Source organism: Nycticebus coucang, chromosome X, assembly GCF_027406575.1.
Source record: "Nycticebus coucang isolate mNycCou1 chromosome X, mNycCou1.pri, whole genome shotgun sequence".
NCBI classification, from domain to species: Eukaryota; Metazoa; Chordata; class Mammalia; order Primates; family Lorisidae; genus Nycticebus; species Nycticebus coucang.
In genome coordinates this window covers 42563882-42583673 of record NC_069804.1, presented here as the reverse complement: position 1 = coordinate 42583673, position 19792 = coordinate 42563882, and the positions used below count along the sequence as shown (strand labels likewise).

Here is a 19792-nt window from a genome sequence, read left to right as displayed (position 1 = left end):
CAAAACACCACAGGACAAAAAGTTCTTCTTAAATCAAATTCTATTTGTGAATTCAGCAAAATAATTTCTATAAAATAAAACAGCAAAATATTTAAATAGAAGAGGGTGGGCTGCATCTGTTTGCAGGGGTATTTGGTTTTTAAACAGGTTCCAAAAAATTACACACATTCAAGTTACCAATTCTCATTTAAATACAGTATTAACTGATGAGTTCCTTATTTTTAATCAAGTGTTTATTCTGAAATTGTGATACTTCAATGATATCAACTAACCAGTAGTTTAATTAGACCCTGCTTTGAACGTTAAACTTTTTGGAATAATGGAAAGGAGCTAGGATAATTCTTGCTTTCAAGTAAAACTGTGACTGAGCAGAAAATCAGCCAGACATCTTGGAGTACCAAGTACTGTGGGATTCTGATGACTTCCATGTCCCTGGGATCCAGCAGAAGGAAAGCTTTTTAGAAGATTCACTTAATAAAGCTCTACCAAAGAAACAAAACAAGCATACCAAATACAGTCTTCTATTATGCTCCAGCCTCTTGGCATAGCAAATTTTTACCTGTTTTAAACCTTTTAAAATTCCCATTACTGATACTTAAGTGTTCTTTATCCCACCCAGAGTCTGACCTGTCAAACAGAAGATATAAGGAACATATGTGCAACTGAAAACAGCCTGTTACATTTCTCCTCTTGTTTTATATTTTTATATTCTAGGTGTAAGAAGGAAAAGCTCTGAGTAATACAGCTGTCACTTCGGGACAACTGCTGTCATTATGGTAATTTTTTCCCCATTGGCTACACTAACTTGGTGTGAAGCCATGCTAAATGTTACAGCATAACTACAGCTTCAAAGTGATTAACCTAATGTCAGAATAAAAAGGCAATGAAAAAATCTAGAAACAATGTTACATCACCAATTTTCTACATCAACCAAATAATTTAAAGGTTACCAGCCTTACACTGCTCATAGTAAAACTGACTCCAGTGGCAAAGAATTAACATGAAACTATTGGTGTGGCTGACATGGATGGGCTCTGTTTTGTCGCTGTTGGTTTATTTATTTTTTTTTTTTTGTAAAGGAGTTGATCCAACTGCCACGAGGCAGGCAACACTGGTTGCAGAGTACAATGGGTATAACAAGAAAATTAACTTCTGTAGTTTTTATAGATCTGTTGAGTCTCATCAAGAAAAAAGTTTCTTGCTTAAGAGTTAACAGTCAAACATTAATATACTATATACACCTTTGCCATTTACACATTAGCATCAGGCCATTTATTACAAAACACTATACACTTTCCACTGCAGGCGGGTTATATATTGACAGCAAATTTCTGCAGATAAGACAGTGAATAAACTCTCCACGCCATGTTGATTAGCAATAGTTTTTTTCTAGTTTTAAATATTAGCCAGACACAGAAAAAGGTGGGACTGTAAGGCCTGGGTGCACAGTCTTGATGGAACCAGTTAATTATGTGCATTTCACTGATCCTTGGTTTGAGGTGGGGATACTTCTCCACTGCCTTCATAATTTTCTTGTGCTCGTTGGCCAGTTCTCTGAGGGTTGTTCATATGATGTGCTGCTGGGCCTGTATATGGCTGTCCATGCACATGGTTATTCTGGGAGGACAGAAGAGATCTTCATGTTAAAACTTTTCACATAGTAAACAACTTCAAAATCACAGGCTGAAGACTGTGGAAATGTAAACTTTACTCTTTATTTTCTTTTAGAGACAGAGTCTCATTTTGTTGCCCTTGGTAGAGTGCCGTAGCGTCACAGCTCACAGCAACCTCCAGCTCTTGGGCTTAGGTGATTCTCTTGCCTCAGCCTCCTGAGTAGCTGGGACTACAGGCGCCCGCCACAATGCGTGGCTATTTTTTTGTTGCAGTTTGGCCGGGGCTGGTTTCAAACCCACCACTCTCAGTATATGAGGCCGGGGCCCTACCCACTGAACCACAGGCGCCACCCAACTTTACTCTTTAAATACACACAACTCAGATTAATGTAGTGAAAAAAAGTCCGGTTGAAAGAGAAGAAGACAAACCCTTAAGTCCTAAATAAGAGCAGTGATTCGTGTAGGTCTGCATAAATCTTTGGCCAACGTGATTTTTAGTGTCCAAAATTATTCAGACCCAAATCTAACAAATCAGGGATTAGTTCATTGCAGCTTATGGTCAAAAATCTTCAGAGAATGATCTGTGAGCCAGAACACATCTCTTCTAACTTCCATATGATAATCTAATTGATTGTGATGTAAGATTTACAGTAGCAATTTTTTTTTTCGTGAGACGAGTCTCACTCCATGCCCTGGGTAGAGTGCTGTGGCCATCATAGCTTACAGCAACCTCCAACTCTTGGGCTCAAGCAACAATCCTCTTGCCTTAGCCTCCCAAGTAGCTGGGACTACAGGCACTGGCCACAATGCCTGGCTATTTTTTGTTGTTGCATTGATGTTTAGCTGGCCCAGGCTGGGTTCGAACCTGCCAGCTACATGTGGCTGGTGCCATTGTCACTGTGCCATAGGTGCTAAGCCAGTTTTTCTATTTTTAGTAGAGACAGGATCACCCTCCTTGTGCAGGCTGGTCTTGAACTCCTGAGCTCAGGTGACCTTCCCTGAGCTTCCCTGCCTTGGCCTCCTAGATGTGAGTCACCATGCTTGGCCAGGAGCAATAATGTCAATGAAAACAAGACAAAATTCAAGATGGTAAAGTAACCAGGCATAATCAACATACGAACTTTTATTTAGGGCTGTGAAAAGTTACCTTTCTCCTTGTGGATTTGGTTCCTTAACCTTTAAAAAATGCCAGAACCCTACAGTGCTTTCATTTTTCTGTGCATATCCACCAGCCAAGCCAAGATGATTTCAGGCTTTACTTGCTATAATTTGTATAATGAAAATTAACACACTACATATCCACTTTCTAAATATTTTCAGCGTAAGAAAAAAATGCTTTAAATCTTTTTCTTTTTTTTCCTCTCAGTTGCCTTGTTTTTATTTGTTGAGACAAAGTTCTACCCTATGCCCAGAGCAGAATGCAATGGCATTGTAGCTCACTGCAACCTCAGACTCAGCCTGTGGGAATCCTGCCGCCTCAGGCTCCGAAACCACTGGGATTACAGGTGCTCACTGAGACGCCCAGCTGGGTTTTCCCATTTTTTGCATGAGTTGGGGGTCTCACTCTCACTCAGACAAGCCTTGAACTCCCAAGCTCAAGCAATCCTCCCGCCTCAGTCTCCCACAGTGCTGGGATTACAGGCATGAGCCACCACGCCCAGCACCTTAAATATTTCTTAATATGGTCTCCAGACCACTGGCTGTAGTAGCAGCAGCATCTGGTAGAAATACAGATTTTCCAGCTTCACGCAGGCCTAGGGAATCAGACCCTCTCAGGTAGGGTCCAGCATTCTGCTGTTAACAAGCCTCCAGGGGACTCTGATGCCCATGCAAGTTTAAGTACCATTGTCTCAAAAGATCTAATTTAGTCACGCCTGTGTTTAAGAAAGAAAAGCTATCACTTGGAATGTTTCTTAATTTGTTATTTATTTACTTTACAGTTGATCAGCTATGGAAACGCGCCAAATCCTTTTTTCCATTAAATTTTACTGTCACTGAAATTTGCAGCTAAGTAATCAATAATCTCATATTTCACTGCCATATCTTAATGTCTTTGGAATCCATTTGCAGACTTAGCCTAACAAGAAATGCTATCATAATCCTTTGTACTAAGCAATGATTATCATTTTATGTTGACACGAATTATCACCTACTTGACAAGGAAAACACCACAGGGCAAGTTCAAACACACTGTACCAGGACCCTACTGCAGTCGTTCCTCTTCTGATCATGCCCCCAAAGCTATTACTTTAAAGTCACAACAAATTTAGTCATGCTCTCAAATCAAGCATAAAACTTGGGTCTAGGGGATAAAAACAACAAAATGACTTCTGTTTACCTGTTGATACTGGGATCCAGGTGAATGGGGATACAATGGGGCATCTTCGGGTGGAGGTGACTCATGCTCATCTGGGGCATCTTGGTCATCTGGCTCCTAATTTTGAATAAAGATAAAGAATTATGTAGGTGAATTTAAGCTTATTTTTAACTTTCTACTTGAAATAAATTTTAAAAACCTATAAAACTGACCCCATTACTGCTGATAAACTAATTAAAAAAACTAAAAAAATAAAAAAAGGCTAGGTATGGTGCCTCATGCCTGTAATCCTAGCACTCTGGGAGGCAGAGGTGGGAGGATTGCTTGAGTTCAGGAGTTTAAGACCACCCTCAGAGCAAGAGCAAGACCTTGTCTCTACAAAAAAAAAAAAAAAAAAAAAAAATCAGAAAAATTAGCTGGGCACAGTGGTACTTGTCTGTAGTCCCAGTTACTCAGGAGGCTGAGGCAGGAGAACTGCTGAAGCCCAGGAATTTGAGGGTGTAGTAAAGCAATGATTAGGTCACTGCATTTTAGCCTGGGCAGCAGAGCAAGACTTTGTCTAAAAAAACAAATTAAAAAAAACCCCAAATTACCTCACCATTTGAATTCTTGGAAATACTACATTTCAGCCAATTTCACAGAAATTTCTCCAGAAGGCAGCTCTCACATTTGCTTAAGGTGACACATTATAAACATTAAAAGAAACAAAAACAAAAACACCCTCCACTTTGGGAGGCCAAGGTGGGTGGATTGCCTGAGCTCACAGGTTCGAGACCAGCCTGAGCAAGTGCAAGATCCTGTCTAAAAAATAGCTGGGTGTTGTGGCAGGTGCCTGTAGTCCCAACTACTTGGGAGGCCGAGGCAAGAGGACCACTTAAGCCCAACAGTTTGAGGTTGCTGTGAGCTATGATGCTACAGCACTCTACCGAGTGTGACAAAGTAAGACTGTCTCAAAAAACAAAAGAAAAACCCTCAGGGGCGGCGCCTGTGGCTCAGTGAGTAGGCCTCCGGCCCCACATACTGAGGGTGATGGGTTCGAACCTAGCCCTGGCCAAACTGCAAACAAAAAATAGCCAGGTGTTGTGGCGGGCACCTGTAGTCCCAGCTACTCGGGAGGCTGAGGCAAGAAAATTGCTTAAGCCCAGGAGTTGGAGGTACAGCACTCTACTGAGGGTGACAAAGTTAAAACAACAAACAAACAAACAAAAAACAAACCCTGGATATTAATTTTTGAAATACATAAACACTGCCCTATAAAATAAAGAATTACTTTGCTTTCTTCCATTTCTATCTGCTGCACACTGGTGGCTTTTTTTACCTCCTCTGGACAGAGTTCACAAGCTTTTGCAAGAGTCATCCTAGCACTATGTGATCTCTCCAAGAAATAACCATTTGATGTTTCATTGCTTTGCACTGGAGGAGACCAATTGTTGTAAGTGTACTGAGGATTGCCGGTATATGGTCTTCTTTCAAGTTCATCTCCAAGCCATTCCACTGCCCAGGTCCACTTTCTTTTAAGATCTCCATTGCCCTTCAAAAGAAAATAAAACCGTGTATGTAAGAGGAGTTAGAATAAAGTTGACTTAAAATGACAACCTCAAAGTCTCATCTTTACTTTTAAAACAGAATCTTGAATTCCGCTTCAGATTTCTATAAAATAATAAAAATTCTCACCTGCAGGATTTGATAAGCAACAGGACAATTACTAAACAGAGCTACCATACACTTTATACACTGGTACGCTCTTTTTTGATAGTGATTCTTAGAGCGCTGAATTGTGTCAAACAGCCCATCACGGTCATCTGGAATTCCTTTAAGTGCATTATGAATCCTGAAAGAGAATCAGATATAAAATAAAAATTTCTAAAATCTAGCAGTAGCTAATATTGAGTGCCTACTACGTGTCATTCAATAAATGTCCTTGATTTATCATTTGATCTAACACTAGACAGTAGACAGTATTATAAAACCCTTGAAAAGATGAGGAAAGTGGGTACAAAGAGTTAAACACTGTACCCAGGCCACAGGGCTGCCTAGCAATCTGATTCCAGAGTCTGTGCCTTGAAGACTTATTACCTATCCAAAATGATCTTGCTATGTATATAATTTAAATATGTTACCAGAAGTGAATTCAGGACACTCAGAGTAACATAAACTTTAAAAAAGTTAACTAAGGGGCGGTGCCTGTGGCTCAGTCGGTAAGGTGCCGACCCCATATACCGAGGGTGGCGGGTTCAAACCCGGCCCCGGCCAAACTGCAACCAAAAAATAGCCGGGCGTTGTGGCAGGCGCCTGTAGTCCCAGCTACTTGGGAGGCTGAGGCAACGGAATCGCTTAAGCCCAGGAGTTGGAGGTTGCTGTGAGCTGTGTAAGGCCACGGCACTCTACCGAGGGCCATAGAGTGAGACAAAAAAAAAAAAAGTTAACTAAGTTTATGACTGCTATAATTGGGAATATTTTGCTTTACATTGGTTCCTTTTATAAAAGTGTATTGCTGAAGGTATAAGTTAGGATCTAGTGATATAATTTGGACATACAGAATTAATCTGAATTCTGATAAGAAGAACACACTGCATGCAAAAGTACCATTTGGCTGATTTGTCAATAACACAGGATCTCATCTCAGCTCCTGCCAAACTACAACATAGTAATAGCTAACTATTTCCTGTTTTTTTTTTCTCCCAAAGTAATAAATTAAAAATTTAGTGCCACATTTTGTAATGTTTGTGCTTTTGTCTGTGATTTCATGCCTTTTCCCCTGTTTGTTGCCCCAAGCTAGAGTGCCATGGGAGCAGCCTAGCTCATAGCAACCTCAAACTCCTGCCTAAGCTATCCTCTTGCCTCAGCCTCCCAAGTAGCTGGGGAGTAATAGTGACTAGCACAAAGCCTGGCTAGTTTTTTTTTCTCCCTTTTTAAAGGTAGAGATGGGAGTGCGTCTCTCTCTTGCTCAGGCTGGCCTCAAACTCCTGAGCTCCTGAGCTCAAAGAATCCTCCCATCTCAGCCTCCCAGAGTGCATGTGTTAATAAGGTTAGTTCAGGCTCAAGTTACAGAGCTACTGGCTGGGAGTATATTATTGAAGTGAACAATATGTATTATATAAGATGACTCTCCTCCTAGGAACAATGGTTCACTATTTGCTAATTCCATGTTCATGGTGACTTTATAGAATATATTATGAATAATGGGAATTGACTGTACTTACCTAGGGACTATTTTTTTTTTTTTTTTTAAGAATATTTCTTTTTTATTTTTATTTTTTGCAGTTTTTGGCCAGGGCCAGGTTTGAACCTGCCACCTCTGGTATATGGTGCTGGCATCCTACTCCTTTGAGCCACAGACGCCACCCCTAGGGACTATTTTTTAGAGAACCTTACTACTTCATTAGGACTACTTCATGTTATTTCATGTAACTAATTCTAAAACCAATGTAATCTAATCCAAAATAATCCTAGGACATCATCAATAAAATTTAAAATACTTAACAAAAGCCTATGCTAGCTTTCCTTAATTAAAATCAATTGGAAGAAAAAAGGATATTAAGTATGAAACTTTGGCAATGAGAGAAAAAAGCATAAATAACGAAATGAGAAGGGGAAAACTTGTTATTCCAATTGGTTCTAAGTCTATTTTCTTTTCTTTTTTTTGAGACAGAGCCTCAAGCTATCACCCTGGGTAGAGTGCTGTGGCATCACAGCTCACAGCAACCTCAAACTCCTGGGCTTAAGCGATTCTCTTGCCCCAGCCTCCCAAGTAGCTGAGACTACAGGTGCCCGCCACAACGCCTGGCTATTGTGTTTTTTTTTTTTTGGTTGTAGTCGTTTGGCAGGCCCGGGCTGGATTTGAACCTGCCAGCTCTGGTGTATGTGGCTGGCACCTTAGCCGCTAGAGCTACAGGCACCGAGCCAGTCCTAAGTCTTTTAAGATAAAACATTCACTAAAACTCCAAGAGGTTTTGGGGGGGGGGGGGGGGGAAGTGCGGTGGCTCCATTTTGGTTATGTCTAATGCCTGGCTAAGTCCAATTATTTCTAGTAACAAACAAAAGAATATCCACCTGTGGGTCTGCCAGGAGTCCTCGATCAGTAATATTTGCAATAGCAGATCCAAATAGGGCCGGAGTTCATAAGTATAAGAATATGCAACCTATAAACAAATAAAGACATTGTGAATAACTTAAAGGAATAACAAATCAAATTATAGAGACATATAAATATAAATTTTCCTTTAACCTGCCAGAGAAGTTCACTGAGGACAGTAGATGAGAACTGAGGATTCTCCCAGCAGCAAAAACGGAGCAATTTGACAGTTTCCTCTGAGTTACTGCAGTCTTCAATAATTTTCTTCACATAACTTGTTCTCACAAATAAAATGTCAGCAACATTCTGCTGAATTGGCATTATAGGTTGTGATAAATTAGGATCACCAAAAGGATTGGGAAGAGGAGGATTACCTACAATACAGATTTGTCTTAAATGAAAAACTAATACATTTCTTTACATTAAAATACAGCTTTCACCACAGAAAACAGTGCATGCATTTTTACTTTAGGAAAAAAAATTTTAGAACAAGTTTCCTACACACAAATAAAGTAATACTATGCATTACAACAATGAGATACACCACAATAAAATGCAAAGTTTAAATAATGATATACCATGATGATAAAATGAAAAATTTAAATAGCTATGTTAGCATTTTTTATACTATTTCATAAACATGGTGTTAACCTTAATAACAGATAGAAAAAAAGATCCCCAACTAAAAGTGTGAAAAAGGTATTAGAACTCAAAATATAAAATATTCCAAAGCAGAAACCTTCCTTTAGACTCTTTATTTTACATTTAAGTATCTTCAGAATTACATTTAATCAGGTATTATATATGCCCAGCACTATTTTAAAAGTAAAGAATAAAGCATTCTACTTTACCATTGATTGAAGACTGCATTCTTGAAGAGACATTGCAACAGCGGATGAGCTGCGACACTACTGAGTACAACTTGCCTAATTCAGCATACTGATATTTGATTGGAGGACCTGGACCTTCATCTAAAGACACAAGCATAAAGGTAGCAGGTACACTCAATTTCAGAAGCTGTGTCTTCTCTGCCACACCTTTGATGAAGGCACGAGGGGAAAAGCAGGAAGAGAGGGGGAAAAAAAATACAGGAGGAAAAAATTTAGGATGGCAAGGGCTTCTTGAGTAAAAAAAAGTAGTTAACCCAAAATGTATGCCTATAATTTTTATGATCAGAAGGATTATCACTTTTCCTTAGCATTCAGAGAATTAACTAAAACCGAAAACTCACTGAGTATAACAGATTTCTGTATTAAAATAAAATTATTAAATAGCTGGGTACAGTGGCTGATGACTGTAATCCTAGCACTTTGAGAGGCCGAGGTGGGTACATTGCTTGAGCTCAGGAGTTCAAGACCAGCCTGTGCTAGAGTGAGACCATGTCTCTTAAAAAAAAAAAAAAAAAAAAGAAAGAAAGAAAAAATAGTCAGGCATTGTAGCAGGTGCCTGCAGTCCCAGCTACTCGGGAGGCTGAGGCAAGAGGATCACTTAAGCCCAAAAAGTTTGGGGTTGCTGTGAGCTATGATGCCATGGCACCCCATCCAGGGCGGCAAAGTGAGACCCTTTCTCAAAATAAATAAAACAGTTAACTAGTGACCATGACTATGACATTCCAATCATACCAGGCTGTAAATAAGATGAACACTTCCTATGGCCTGGAGGGTATCAAGAGATTAGACTATAATCCTCACTGTAAGGAGGACAAAAACAATAAAAACAAAATTAAGTGAAAAATAAGAATTCTTTTAATAAAATGTCTGCTTCTCTTCTTTCCTCCATAGCCAAACTTCAAAAAGACACCTACATTTGGTGTACTTTCTCATTTTCTATTACTCAACCCATACTGATTTGGTTTTTATACCTTTTCTTGGTATATAGCTGAAGAACAGTTTTAAGCCATAACCACATCCTTCTTGGATTCCTCTCATTTTCTTCTACCTCTTCCTGGTCTTGCTGAGTCCTTCTTCCAGTGTTTCTTAAAAAGTGATGTTCCTCAAAGTTCCCATGCCAGGTTATCTTCTCTATTACTATAATGCTTTCCCTCGACAATCCAGTCTACTCTTACCGTTTTTAGTTCTTTCTAGCTATTTTCATTCAGATGATTACAAAATTATTTCCAAAAAGGTATCTTTATATGCTCAGTTGCTCATTGGAATCCTGGGCATCATTCCTTTTATCTCTTCCCTGTCTCCTCTGAATATCCAATCACCAAATCCGCCGATTCTACCTCTTCTAGAAAGTACCATAACCTGTCCACTTATATCCCCCATCACTGACAGTTCTCCATTATAGGCCACAATCAATCTTCTACCTAGAGATCATTTTCACTCCACTATAATCGATTCCACAATGTAGCCAGAGATCTTTCTAGAAAGAATGTCTGTTCAAAACCCTACAACAGTACATCCATGCCTCTGGGGGTAAAGTACAGACTTGCTCACAAGGCCAGTGATCATAGACTGCTTCTTAGCACTTCAGTAATCCTCTTATTACATAAATTTTAGTCAAACTGGATAACTTTCATTTCCTCCAATGAGCCACGCCAAGTTTATCCCAAGTCTTAGCATCTGGTGTTCACTCTGGATGGAAAACTCAACTGACCAATTCCCATATCAAATTCCCCATTAAGTCTCCTGTGCTTCCCAAATCTGGTCAGGTCCAGCCACCATTGAGATATTTCTGTGGTGCTTTGTATATGTCCTATTATAGCCATTAACATATTATATGGCAACCACCTTTTTGTTTGCTTCCAGGAGACTGTCTTTATTTGTTGCCATTTTCCAAGAAGCAAAATAAATACAGGTCTACAACCTCTTATCTGACATCCTGAGATTCTATAAAAGCTCTTATTATAAACAGTATTCCTTTCTTTAATCCAAATAATTCTGAATCTCAATGCATACCAGTCTTAAGAATTTCACATGAAGGTTTATAGATCTGTGCAATATTTACTTTTAGCAGGAAAATTTTAATTTTTTTTTTTTTTTTTTTTTGTAGAGACAGAGTCTCACTTTACCCCCCTCGGTAGAGTGCTATGACGTCACAGGACTCACAGCAACCTCCAGCTCTTGGGCTTCCGCGATTCTCCTGCCTCAGCCTCCCAAGCAGCTGGGACTACAGGTGCCCGCCACAACACCCAGCTATTTTTTTGTTGTTGTTGCAGTTCGGCCGGGGCTGGGTTTGAACCCGCCACCCTCGGTATATGGGGCTGGCGCCCTACTCACTGAGCCACAGGCACCACCCTTAGCAGGAAAATTTTATAAGAAGGTTACATTACAAAACAATGGTGCATGTTTTACAAACAGGGAATTATCTAAAAGGGTAATTGAACAGAATAGTATTTTTGTGAATGACTGTGGGATTTCTAAATTTGAAATACAGATTCCATTTATGGCTGTTTGCATAATAGATATCCTCTTCTTTCTCAACTACAAATATTCAAATATCTCCAGTATGGAAAAGTAAGGGAAAAGAAGACAACAGAGACAAATAGAAAGGAGAATATTCCTTATGTTAAAAGGGCTTGGGATGGGGGCAGTGCCTGTGGCTCAAAGGAATAGGGCACCAGCCCCATATCCCATATGCCGGAGGTGGCGGGTTCAAACCCAGCCCCGGCCAAAAACTGCAAAAAAAAAAAAAAAAAAAGGGCCAGGGATCAACTAGTGATGAATAAGGCTACATAGTTAAAACCTGAAAAGACAAGCATGCTCAAAACTTTGTTTTGGATATACTTTTAAAAAAACCTTTAAAGTAGTTATAGTTATTAAAAACTATCTGCTTCTGATGGGTCCCCAAATCAGATCTTAATCTGGCCAAATATATATTAATATCTTTAAGATTTTAATTGGAATGTCTTAATAAATTACTCATTTTAAGATCAGTGCACCTGATTAATAGGTAATTTTTATAATTTCAATCATAGGAAATTTATCTCTCTTCAAGCCAACTTAAAAAAAAAAAACCCACCAAAACAACAATAAAATAATTTTTTATAATATTCCTATCTACTCATTCAACACACACTTTTTTTTTTTTATTGTTGGGGATTCATTGAGGGTACAATAAGCCAGGTTACACTGATTGCAACTGTTAGGTAAAGTCCCTCCACACACATTTTTTTTTACCCAAGTAAATGCTACTAGTAATGCTACCGTGGAAAGCTCTGATATTTGTGATCTTGTTGAATAACAACACAATTTTTTACCTAAGTAAATGCTACTAGTAATACTACTGTGGAAAAGCTCAATCTAATGTCTGTGAGTTCCATTAAAATTACTACATAGCAATGAATAGTAATTACTGGCTCTTAAAAATGTAAGGAAAATTTCCCTGTTCAATTACATTGTATTAGCTTAAATATAAATTACCATTTATTTTTAATAACTTAGTGTGAAGAATTTATAATGAAATCTACCTCAGATCTTTATCCCTTTCCCAAGAAACAACCCTTTTTAATAATTTGATCAGTCTTTCCAGAAATTTTTATGCCTGTATTCAATGTATATATGTGCATGTATTTGTGATCTTGTTGAAGAATAACACAAAAATCTGAATGCTATCAAAACATGACAGACTTTGAAGTTGCTGTGAGCTAGACTGATGCCAAGATATACTTTTTAGGTAGTAGTCACCAGAAATTATCAGGTCATGTTAGTAAAAGGCTATGTTGAGAAGGACTTGTCATACAGGGGCCATGTTATTAACAACAGGGTGATTTAAGTGAATATTAAGTGAATATTTCTATTTATTTATTTATTGAGACAGAGCCTCAAGCTGTTGCCCTGGGTAGAGTGCCATGGCATCAAGCTCACAGCAACCTCCAACTCCTGGGCTCAACTGATTCTCCTGCCTTCGCCTCCCAAGTAGCTGGGACTACAGGCGCCCGCCACAATGCTGGCTATTTTTTGGTTGCAGCCGTCATTGTTGTTTTGGCAGGCCTGGGCTGGATTTGAACCCACCAGGTCAGGTGTATGTGGCTGGTGCCTTAGCCACCTGAGCCATAGGCACGGAGCCCCTAAGTGAGTATTTTTAAATGACTACATTATTTTTAATTTCAGTTCACTTCAATAAAAACTTGCATACACATTAAGTCCTATACCCAAATATGGTATGACAACCATTTGTGGACACTTTAGAAATATAAATTTCTTTCTTTTTTTGAGATAGAGTCTCACTGCTGTCCCAGGCTAGAGTAACCTGGCATCAACCTTGCTTACAGCAACCTCAAACTCCTGGGCTCAAGAGATTCTCCTGCAGACTCTACAATAGCTGGGACTACAGGCGCCTGACACAACCCCCCAGCCAATGCTTTCTATTTTTAGTAAGGACAGGGTCTCACTTAGGCTGGTCTTAACTCCTGAGCTCAAAGGACCCTTCAGCCTTGGATTCCCAGTGCTAGGATTACAGGTCTAATCCACGGTAACTGGCCTGAAAATATGAATTTCTTGTATTACCTTTGGCAATTCTGATTTAGTAAGTCTGAGTCAAAAAACAGCCAGATTTGGCACTACTGCTTTAGGAGATAAAAATATGATTAAGACCTGTGTCTATCACAGAGATCAGACACATGCATTAATAATTATAAAGTACAAGGTGAAAGTGCCATGTTCAAATAAAATTCACAACAGGTTTTATAGGATACTATTATTTTAGTTTGGGTTACATTTTTATCACTGGACCTAAGCAACTTTGCCATTTAATACATAATTATGAGAACTTAAAATCTTACCTAAATTAGCATACATTACAAACAGGTTGAAATACTGCTGTAAATGACGCCCATGCTCTGAAACTTCCCTTCTTAAGAGATTTAGCACTGCTCTCAGCAAATGATCACTCAAGCTTAAGTTGTCATAAGCCTGTAAAAGATAAAAAACATTACTTGTATTTCAGTAACAAGGTTTACATATGATAAAATTCCATTTGCATAAAAATGGTACATGCAGATATATACACTGAATACAGGCATAAAAATTTCTGGAAAGACTGATCAAATTATTAAAAAGGGTTGTTTCTTGGGAAAGGGATAAAGATCTGAGGTAGATTTCATTATAAATTCTTCACACTAAGCTATTAAAAATAAACGATAATTTATATTTAAGCTAATATAATGTAATTGAACAGGGAAAATTTCCTTATATTTTTAAGAGCCAGTAATTACTATTCATTGCTATGTAGTAATTTTAATGGAACTCACAGACATTAGATTGTCTGAGGTGTGTGTTAGGTAAATATCAAACAGATACATATATGTTTGTGACTTCAACTTTTAGAAAACAGAATTTATTTTTAAGCATTTAATCACTAAAAGAAAGCCATGTAATTACCTGACTAGAAGGCCCAGGAGATGCAAAAGGTGAAGGACATGGTCCATCTTGCAAGGAAAAATGTGCAATAAAAACTATAAGTTTTGCAAATGCACCCCTCACTTCTGCACTAGGGCACTCCAAAAGGTATTCAGAGAAGCGATTTGAGACATTAAAAAGGACATTATGAGCAAACCAAAAACGTACATTCTTGCTGTGACGAAGGAGAATACACAATGCATCATACCTAAAACAGAAAAAAAAAAAAAAAAATCTATAAATTTCAAATTCAGTAACTTGTTTCCTACAGTAAAAAGTACATAAGTGTCTATGAGCCAAAAAAGAACAAAAACTTTTTTTTATGGTTTTTGGCCGGGGCTGGGTTTGAACCCGCCAGCTCCGGCATATGGGACCGGCGCCCTACTCCTTGAGCCACAGGCGCTGCCCAAAAACTTTCTTTTACTAGAAGCAATACTTGCTTCTAGTACTACCATTAAAATGACAGATAAATACTATGACTTGGTTTATTCAGTGCTACAAAATAGGTGAAAATTTGCGTTGTCCTCTAAAAATTCATTACCAAACTCTTCCTACATTCAATGACAATATACTTCCCCTTCCCTTATCTTGACATCTGCTAGATGATTAAAAATTGTTAAATCAAAGTAATATTACCCTTTTAATTATGTCATAATTCAATCCAGGGATCATAATTTCATTATAGCTAGACTTTTCAGTCTGTCTTTGGTATTGGGATGCTGAAGATATGATACAGAGTAACAGAGGAAAGTGGCTTCTGAATACTAAAAGGCCACATTTAGACTAAGTCACTATTTTAACAATAATTTCTCTCATTAATAGCTTCCAAGAGTTTTGTTTTATTCTGCATTCCAAATTTGAAACAAGGTTCTCATGGTTTGGAAAAAATAAAGCAGTCTATTAAAGAACCAAACCAACTATTAGTAACGAAAGAAAAGCCAAAGCAACGTACCAATCACTGGCAGAGCCACGGACTATTTTCTTTGTGTGAAACCCTGTAGTAAAGAGGAACCTAGCAGCAAGCTGAATACTAATCATAGTGATTTCTTCTGCTTCAGGCAACAGGTGATCTTGCCCTATAAACAAAATGTAGATATGAAAAGAAAAAAAATCAAATTTCTATTTTCAAGCCCCATTTTCAAACAAGTCTGCATTTCTAATTTTGAAAAGTCTTCAAGTTATTTAATAATTGTTACTATTGATTTTAATAGTGCATTTCAAACTAATCAATTAAAAAATAAACTGCTAAAGTAAATAAAGGCTCCTCTTTCAAAACAGTACACTGCTCCTCTTTCAAAACAGTCATTTAAATATGACTTGATAATAATTGAAAGCAAAAATTTAGATCCATTTAAAGTGAAATTAACAACTTAAAACATGGTGATGGCTTGGCGCCCTAGCACAGTGGTTACGGTGCCAGCCACATACACTGAGGGTGACAGGTTTGAATCCGGCCAGGGCCAGCTAAACAATGACAACTGCAACAAAAAATAGCTGGGCATTGTGGCAGGCGCCTGTAGTCCCAGCTATTTGGGAGGCTGAGGAAAGAGAACTGCTTGAGCCCAGGAGTTTGAAGTTGTTGTGAGCTGTGACTCCAAGGGACTCTACCAAGGGCGACATAGTGAAACTATCTCAAAAATAAAAGAAAAGCATAAAAAATTAAAAAAATAAAACATGGTGATGCCCAAGAATGGAAAAGCAAGTATCCAATGTACTTGATACTAGTATGAAGCCAGTAGATTATTTAATCTGTGCCCATATAACAGAAAAACTCAATTCAACTCAAGCTGGGGGGAGGGGAGGAGGACGAGGGATTGGTGTGCTCCCACTTAATGGGTATAAAGGTAAATGGCACACCTCTGGGTGTGGGACACAACTATAAGAGGGACTCTATCTAACAAATACAAACATTGTAACCTAGTTGTTTGTGCCCTCACATTAACATGAAATTAAAAAATAATGTTGATGCCTACAAAGAAATCCTGTAAGAAGGGCGGCGCCTGTGGCTCAGTCGGTAAGGTGCCGGCCCCATATACCGAGGGTGGCAGGTTCAAACCTGGCCCCGGCCAAACTGCAACCAAAAAATAGCCAGGCGTTGTGGCGGGCACCTGTAGTCCCAGCTACTTGGGAGGCTGAGGCAAGAAAATCGCCTAAGCCCAGGAGTTGGAGGTTGCTGTGAGCTGTGTGAGGCCACGGCACTCTACCGAGGGCCATAAAGTGAGACTCTGTCTCTACAAAAAAAAAAAAAAAAAAAAAGAAATCCTGTAAGTATTATTCTTTAATACTAAAAAGCTAAATACCTGATACTTACCTGGAGGAGGATTTAAGTAAACACTATTACATGTAAGCAGTTTTTTCATAAACTGAAAATACTCCAAACTATATTGCATTCGGTTATGCATGAATTGTACATTCTGCTTCCGTACACTTCTCTCAATGGCCGATGGCATAATAATTTGATGGGGTCTTGTGGTGATAGTAAGCTCTGATATGTATCTTATCAATTCATCCTCTTGGCTTATTGTGTCCATTCGTTCATAAAACAGTATATAAGCATTCCACCACCTTTTCTGGCGCCTATATGACATGCGCTTCATCATGTGATCAAATACTTCTCCCATGTACTCTCCACCGAAACACTGGTTTTTCATTTCTTCATCATCATCCATTTTACACTCGGTTACATCTCCATCATCAAATTTATACCAGCGATTTCTCTCACCATCTCCACCATTCCTTTGAATGATATAAGAATAATAATGTCCCCCACTTGCTTGACCGCTGTGTACAAGGACGCCCACAAGTCTGTATTTTGTGCTTCCTGTTGTTTCACTTTCAGACTGATCATTCTGTTGTATCAACTGACTCTCTGGGTTTACATTATCCCTTTCTAGCTTTGCAACCCCTGCAACCGTGTAAGGTTCCATGTCGAGCTCTCGAGGAAATTCAAAATAATCATTGAACTTGATGGCACATTCCCTTTCCCAGTCATAGTCAAATCGTTTTAATTGGATAGCGAGAACTGGAGGTAATTTTTTAATCAGCAAGCGCTTTACAGTATCAACCTAAAAGAGAAGAAGTTACTGAATGTTTTCTTATAATTCACTGCAAAAAAAGCAAACAAAAACTATAGTAAAAAAAACCCCTATCTCTCTCTCTTTTTTTTTAATAAAAGAAATGGTCTGTCACTCAGGCTGAAATGACAGGCATGAGCCATGGTGCACAGTCTGGTCTCAAACTCCTGGTCTTAAGAGATCCTCCAAAAGTGCTGAGATTATAGGCATGAGCCATTGTGCACTGGCCTTATAAGCAAACTTTTATATATATGTGTATATGTATATGTGTGTGTGTATATATATATATATATATTTTTTTTTTTGGAGACAGAGTCTATATCACCCTGTGGTGTCACAGCTCACAGCAACCTCAAACTTGGGATTAAGCAATTTTCTTGCCTCAGCCACCCAAGTAGGTGGGACTACAGGCACCTGTCACAATGCCTGGCTATTTTTTTGGTTGAAGTTGTCATTGTTGTTTGGCAGGCCCAGGCTGGGTTCGAACCCGCCAGCTCTGGTGTATGTGGCTGGTGTCCTAGCCACTGAGCTATAGGCAGCGAGCCTTAAATGATATTAAACTCTCTCAAGTCTTATCTGGATTTTTAAGTGTAAATAAATAATAATGAACATACTCAAAGGAATTCTGTCACAGGTGATTTAAATGTTAATTAAAACTAATTATACGGAAATAGCCTATGCCATTACGGCAACATTTATCCCTGGTTTCTATACTATCATTACTACTTAGCCCTTACTTTGTGTGATGTTTACTGTCATTCCAATGAAGATGGTTTGCTGCAGAAAAACTGAAGAAATATAGTAACAATGAAAGTAGTTAACATTCACTAAGCAATCAGATGACAGGTAATATACCAAGAACGTGTACTACAGAAGTAGTAATATTTAATCCTTACAGTAACCTTAAATAAGAGACTATTAGGCCATTATGACTTTTAAAAATCACTCGTTTCATCTGTTTTCCCTATTCCCTGTGGAATTACTTTTTAAACTTCTTTCCCTAACAAAGCTTTAAATGAGTTTTATTGCCTGGACTACCTTTCTACCACTATAAATAAAGTAGGGAAGAGGCTGAGAAAGGCAGCTCACACCCATAATCCCAGCACTCTGGGAGGCCAAGGCAGGAGGATCCCTTGAGCTTAAGAGTTCAGAGACCAGATTAAGGAAGAGCGAGAGCCAGTGTCTACTAAATAATACAAAAGTTAGCCAGACATTGTGGGTTATAGTCCCAGCTACTTGGAAGGCTGAGGTAGGAGGATCGCTTGAACCCATAGTTTCAGGTTGCTATGAGCAAGCCTTATATGCCAGGGCACTCTGGCTTGGGCCACAGAGTGAAACTATGCCTCAAACAAAACACCCCCCTCCCCAATCCCCAAAATCAAGGTAGGGAAGAGAATAAAAACAGAATGAACAAAATCAACCAATTTTTTCCAAATCCATTAAATGCAATCATATTTTAAATAAAACTGGGTAAACCATACCTTTTTATTGCATTTTTCACAATGATACGCGTTTGCACCTTCTAGTAAATCTCCTTTCACATATTGTTCCAAAGAATCAAGAAGATTTTGGTGGTTTCTAATGTCTACATTTAGAGTTGTAAAAGATTCTTCACATTCATACCTAAAGTTATTGTTTAAGAAAGATAAAAGATTCCTTAGTTTTATAAACATTTAATTTATAGACTTAATAAAAACATTTGCAATACTTATTATATAATATGAAATCTGTAAGTCATAGAATGTTAATGTTACTAATGAATGATAGTTAACTTAGGCAAAATGGTATTTTAGGGCCTGGCCCAGTGGCTCACACCTGTAATACTAGCACTCTGGGAGGCTGAGGCTGGCAGATCGCCTGAACTCAGGGGTTCGAGACCAGCCTGAGTCAGACCTCATCTCTAAAAATAGTCAGGCATTGTGATGGGTGCCTGTAGTCCCAGCTAGTTGGAAGGCTGAGGCAAGAGAATCGCTTGAGCCCAAGAGTTGGAGGTTTCTGTGAGCTGTGACGCCACTCACTCCACCAAGGGTAACAAAGTGAGACCCCGTCTCCAAGAAGAGAGAGAAAAAAAACTATTTTAAAGATGCGTGCGTCTGGGCTCACAGCTTAAACTCTTTGTATCATGCTGCTTCCAGTGTTACCTGTTTGGATAGTAATTCATGCCAAAGCCAAACCATGAAGTTATCAAGTTCTGAAAAGGATATTTTAAACTATTAATGGGCCAAAATTTAGAGATAGTGTCTCAAAAGCTGTTGCCCTGGGTAGAGTGCCATGGCGTTACAGCTTACAGCAACCTCAAACTCTTGGGCTTAAGTGATTTTCTTGCCTCAGCCTCCAGAGTAGCTGGGACTACAGGCACTAGCCACAAC

General features: G+C 38.7%; 1 protein-coding gene across 3 annotated transcripts in view; it reads right to left on the bottom strand.

The window, feature by feature from the left end:
• Positions 1 to 215: 215 nt before the first annotated feature.
• Positions 216 to 19792, bottom strand: part of USP9X (ubiquitin specific peptidase 9 X-linked) — a 143646-nt gene continuing 124069 nt past the window's right edge. For 2 of the 3 annotated variants that reach the window (XM_053579952.1, XM_053579954.1), the window contains exons 34-45: positions 18905 to 19046; positions 16661 to 17414; positions 15302 to 15425; positions 14332 to 14557; positions 13734 to 13863; positions 8857 to 9042; positions 8159 to 8379; positions 7984 to 8072; positions 5605 to 5761; positions 5249 to 5461; positions 3952 to 4047; positions 216 to 1617 (exon numbers count right to left, since the gene is read on the bottom strand). In XM_053579952.1, coding sequence (XP_053435927.1) covers positions 1480 to 1617; positions 3952 to 4047; positions 5249 to 5461; positions 5605 to 5761; positions 7984 to 8072; positions 8159 to 8379; positions 8857 to 9042; positions 13734 to 13863; positions 14332 to 14557; positions 15302 to 15425; positions 16661 to 17414; positions 18905 to 19046 — 2476 coding nt within the window. In that variant the 3' untranslated portion in view covers positions 216 to 1479. The remainder of the gene's footprint in view (positions 1618 to 3951; positions 4048 to 5248; positions 5462 to 5604; positions 5762 to 7983; positions 8073 to 8158; positions 8380 to 8856; positions 9043 to 13733; positions 13864 to 14331; positions 14558 to 15301; positions 15426 to 16660; positions 17415 to 18904; positions 19047 to 19792) is intronic. The other variant, XM_053579955.1, reaches the window with a different exon arrangement.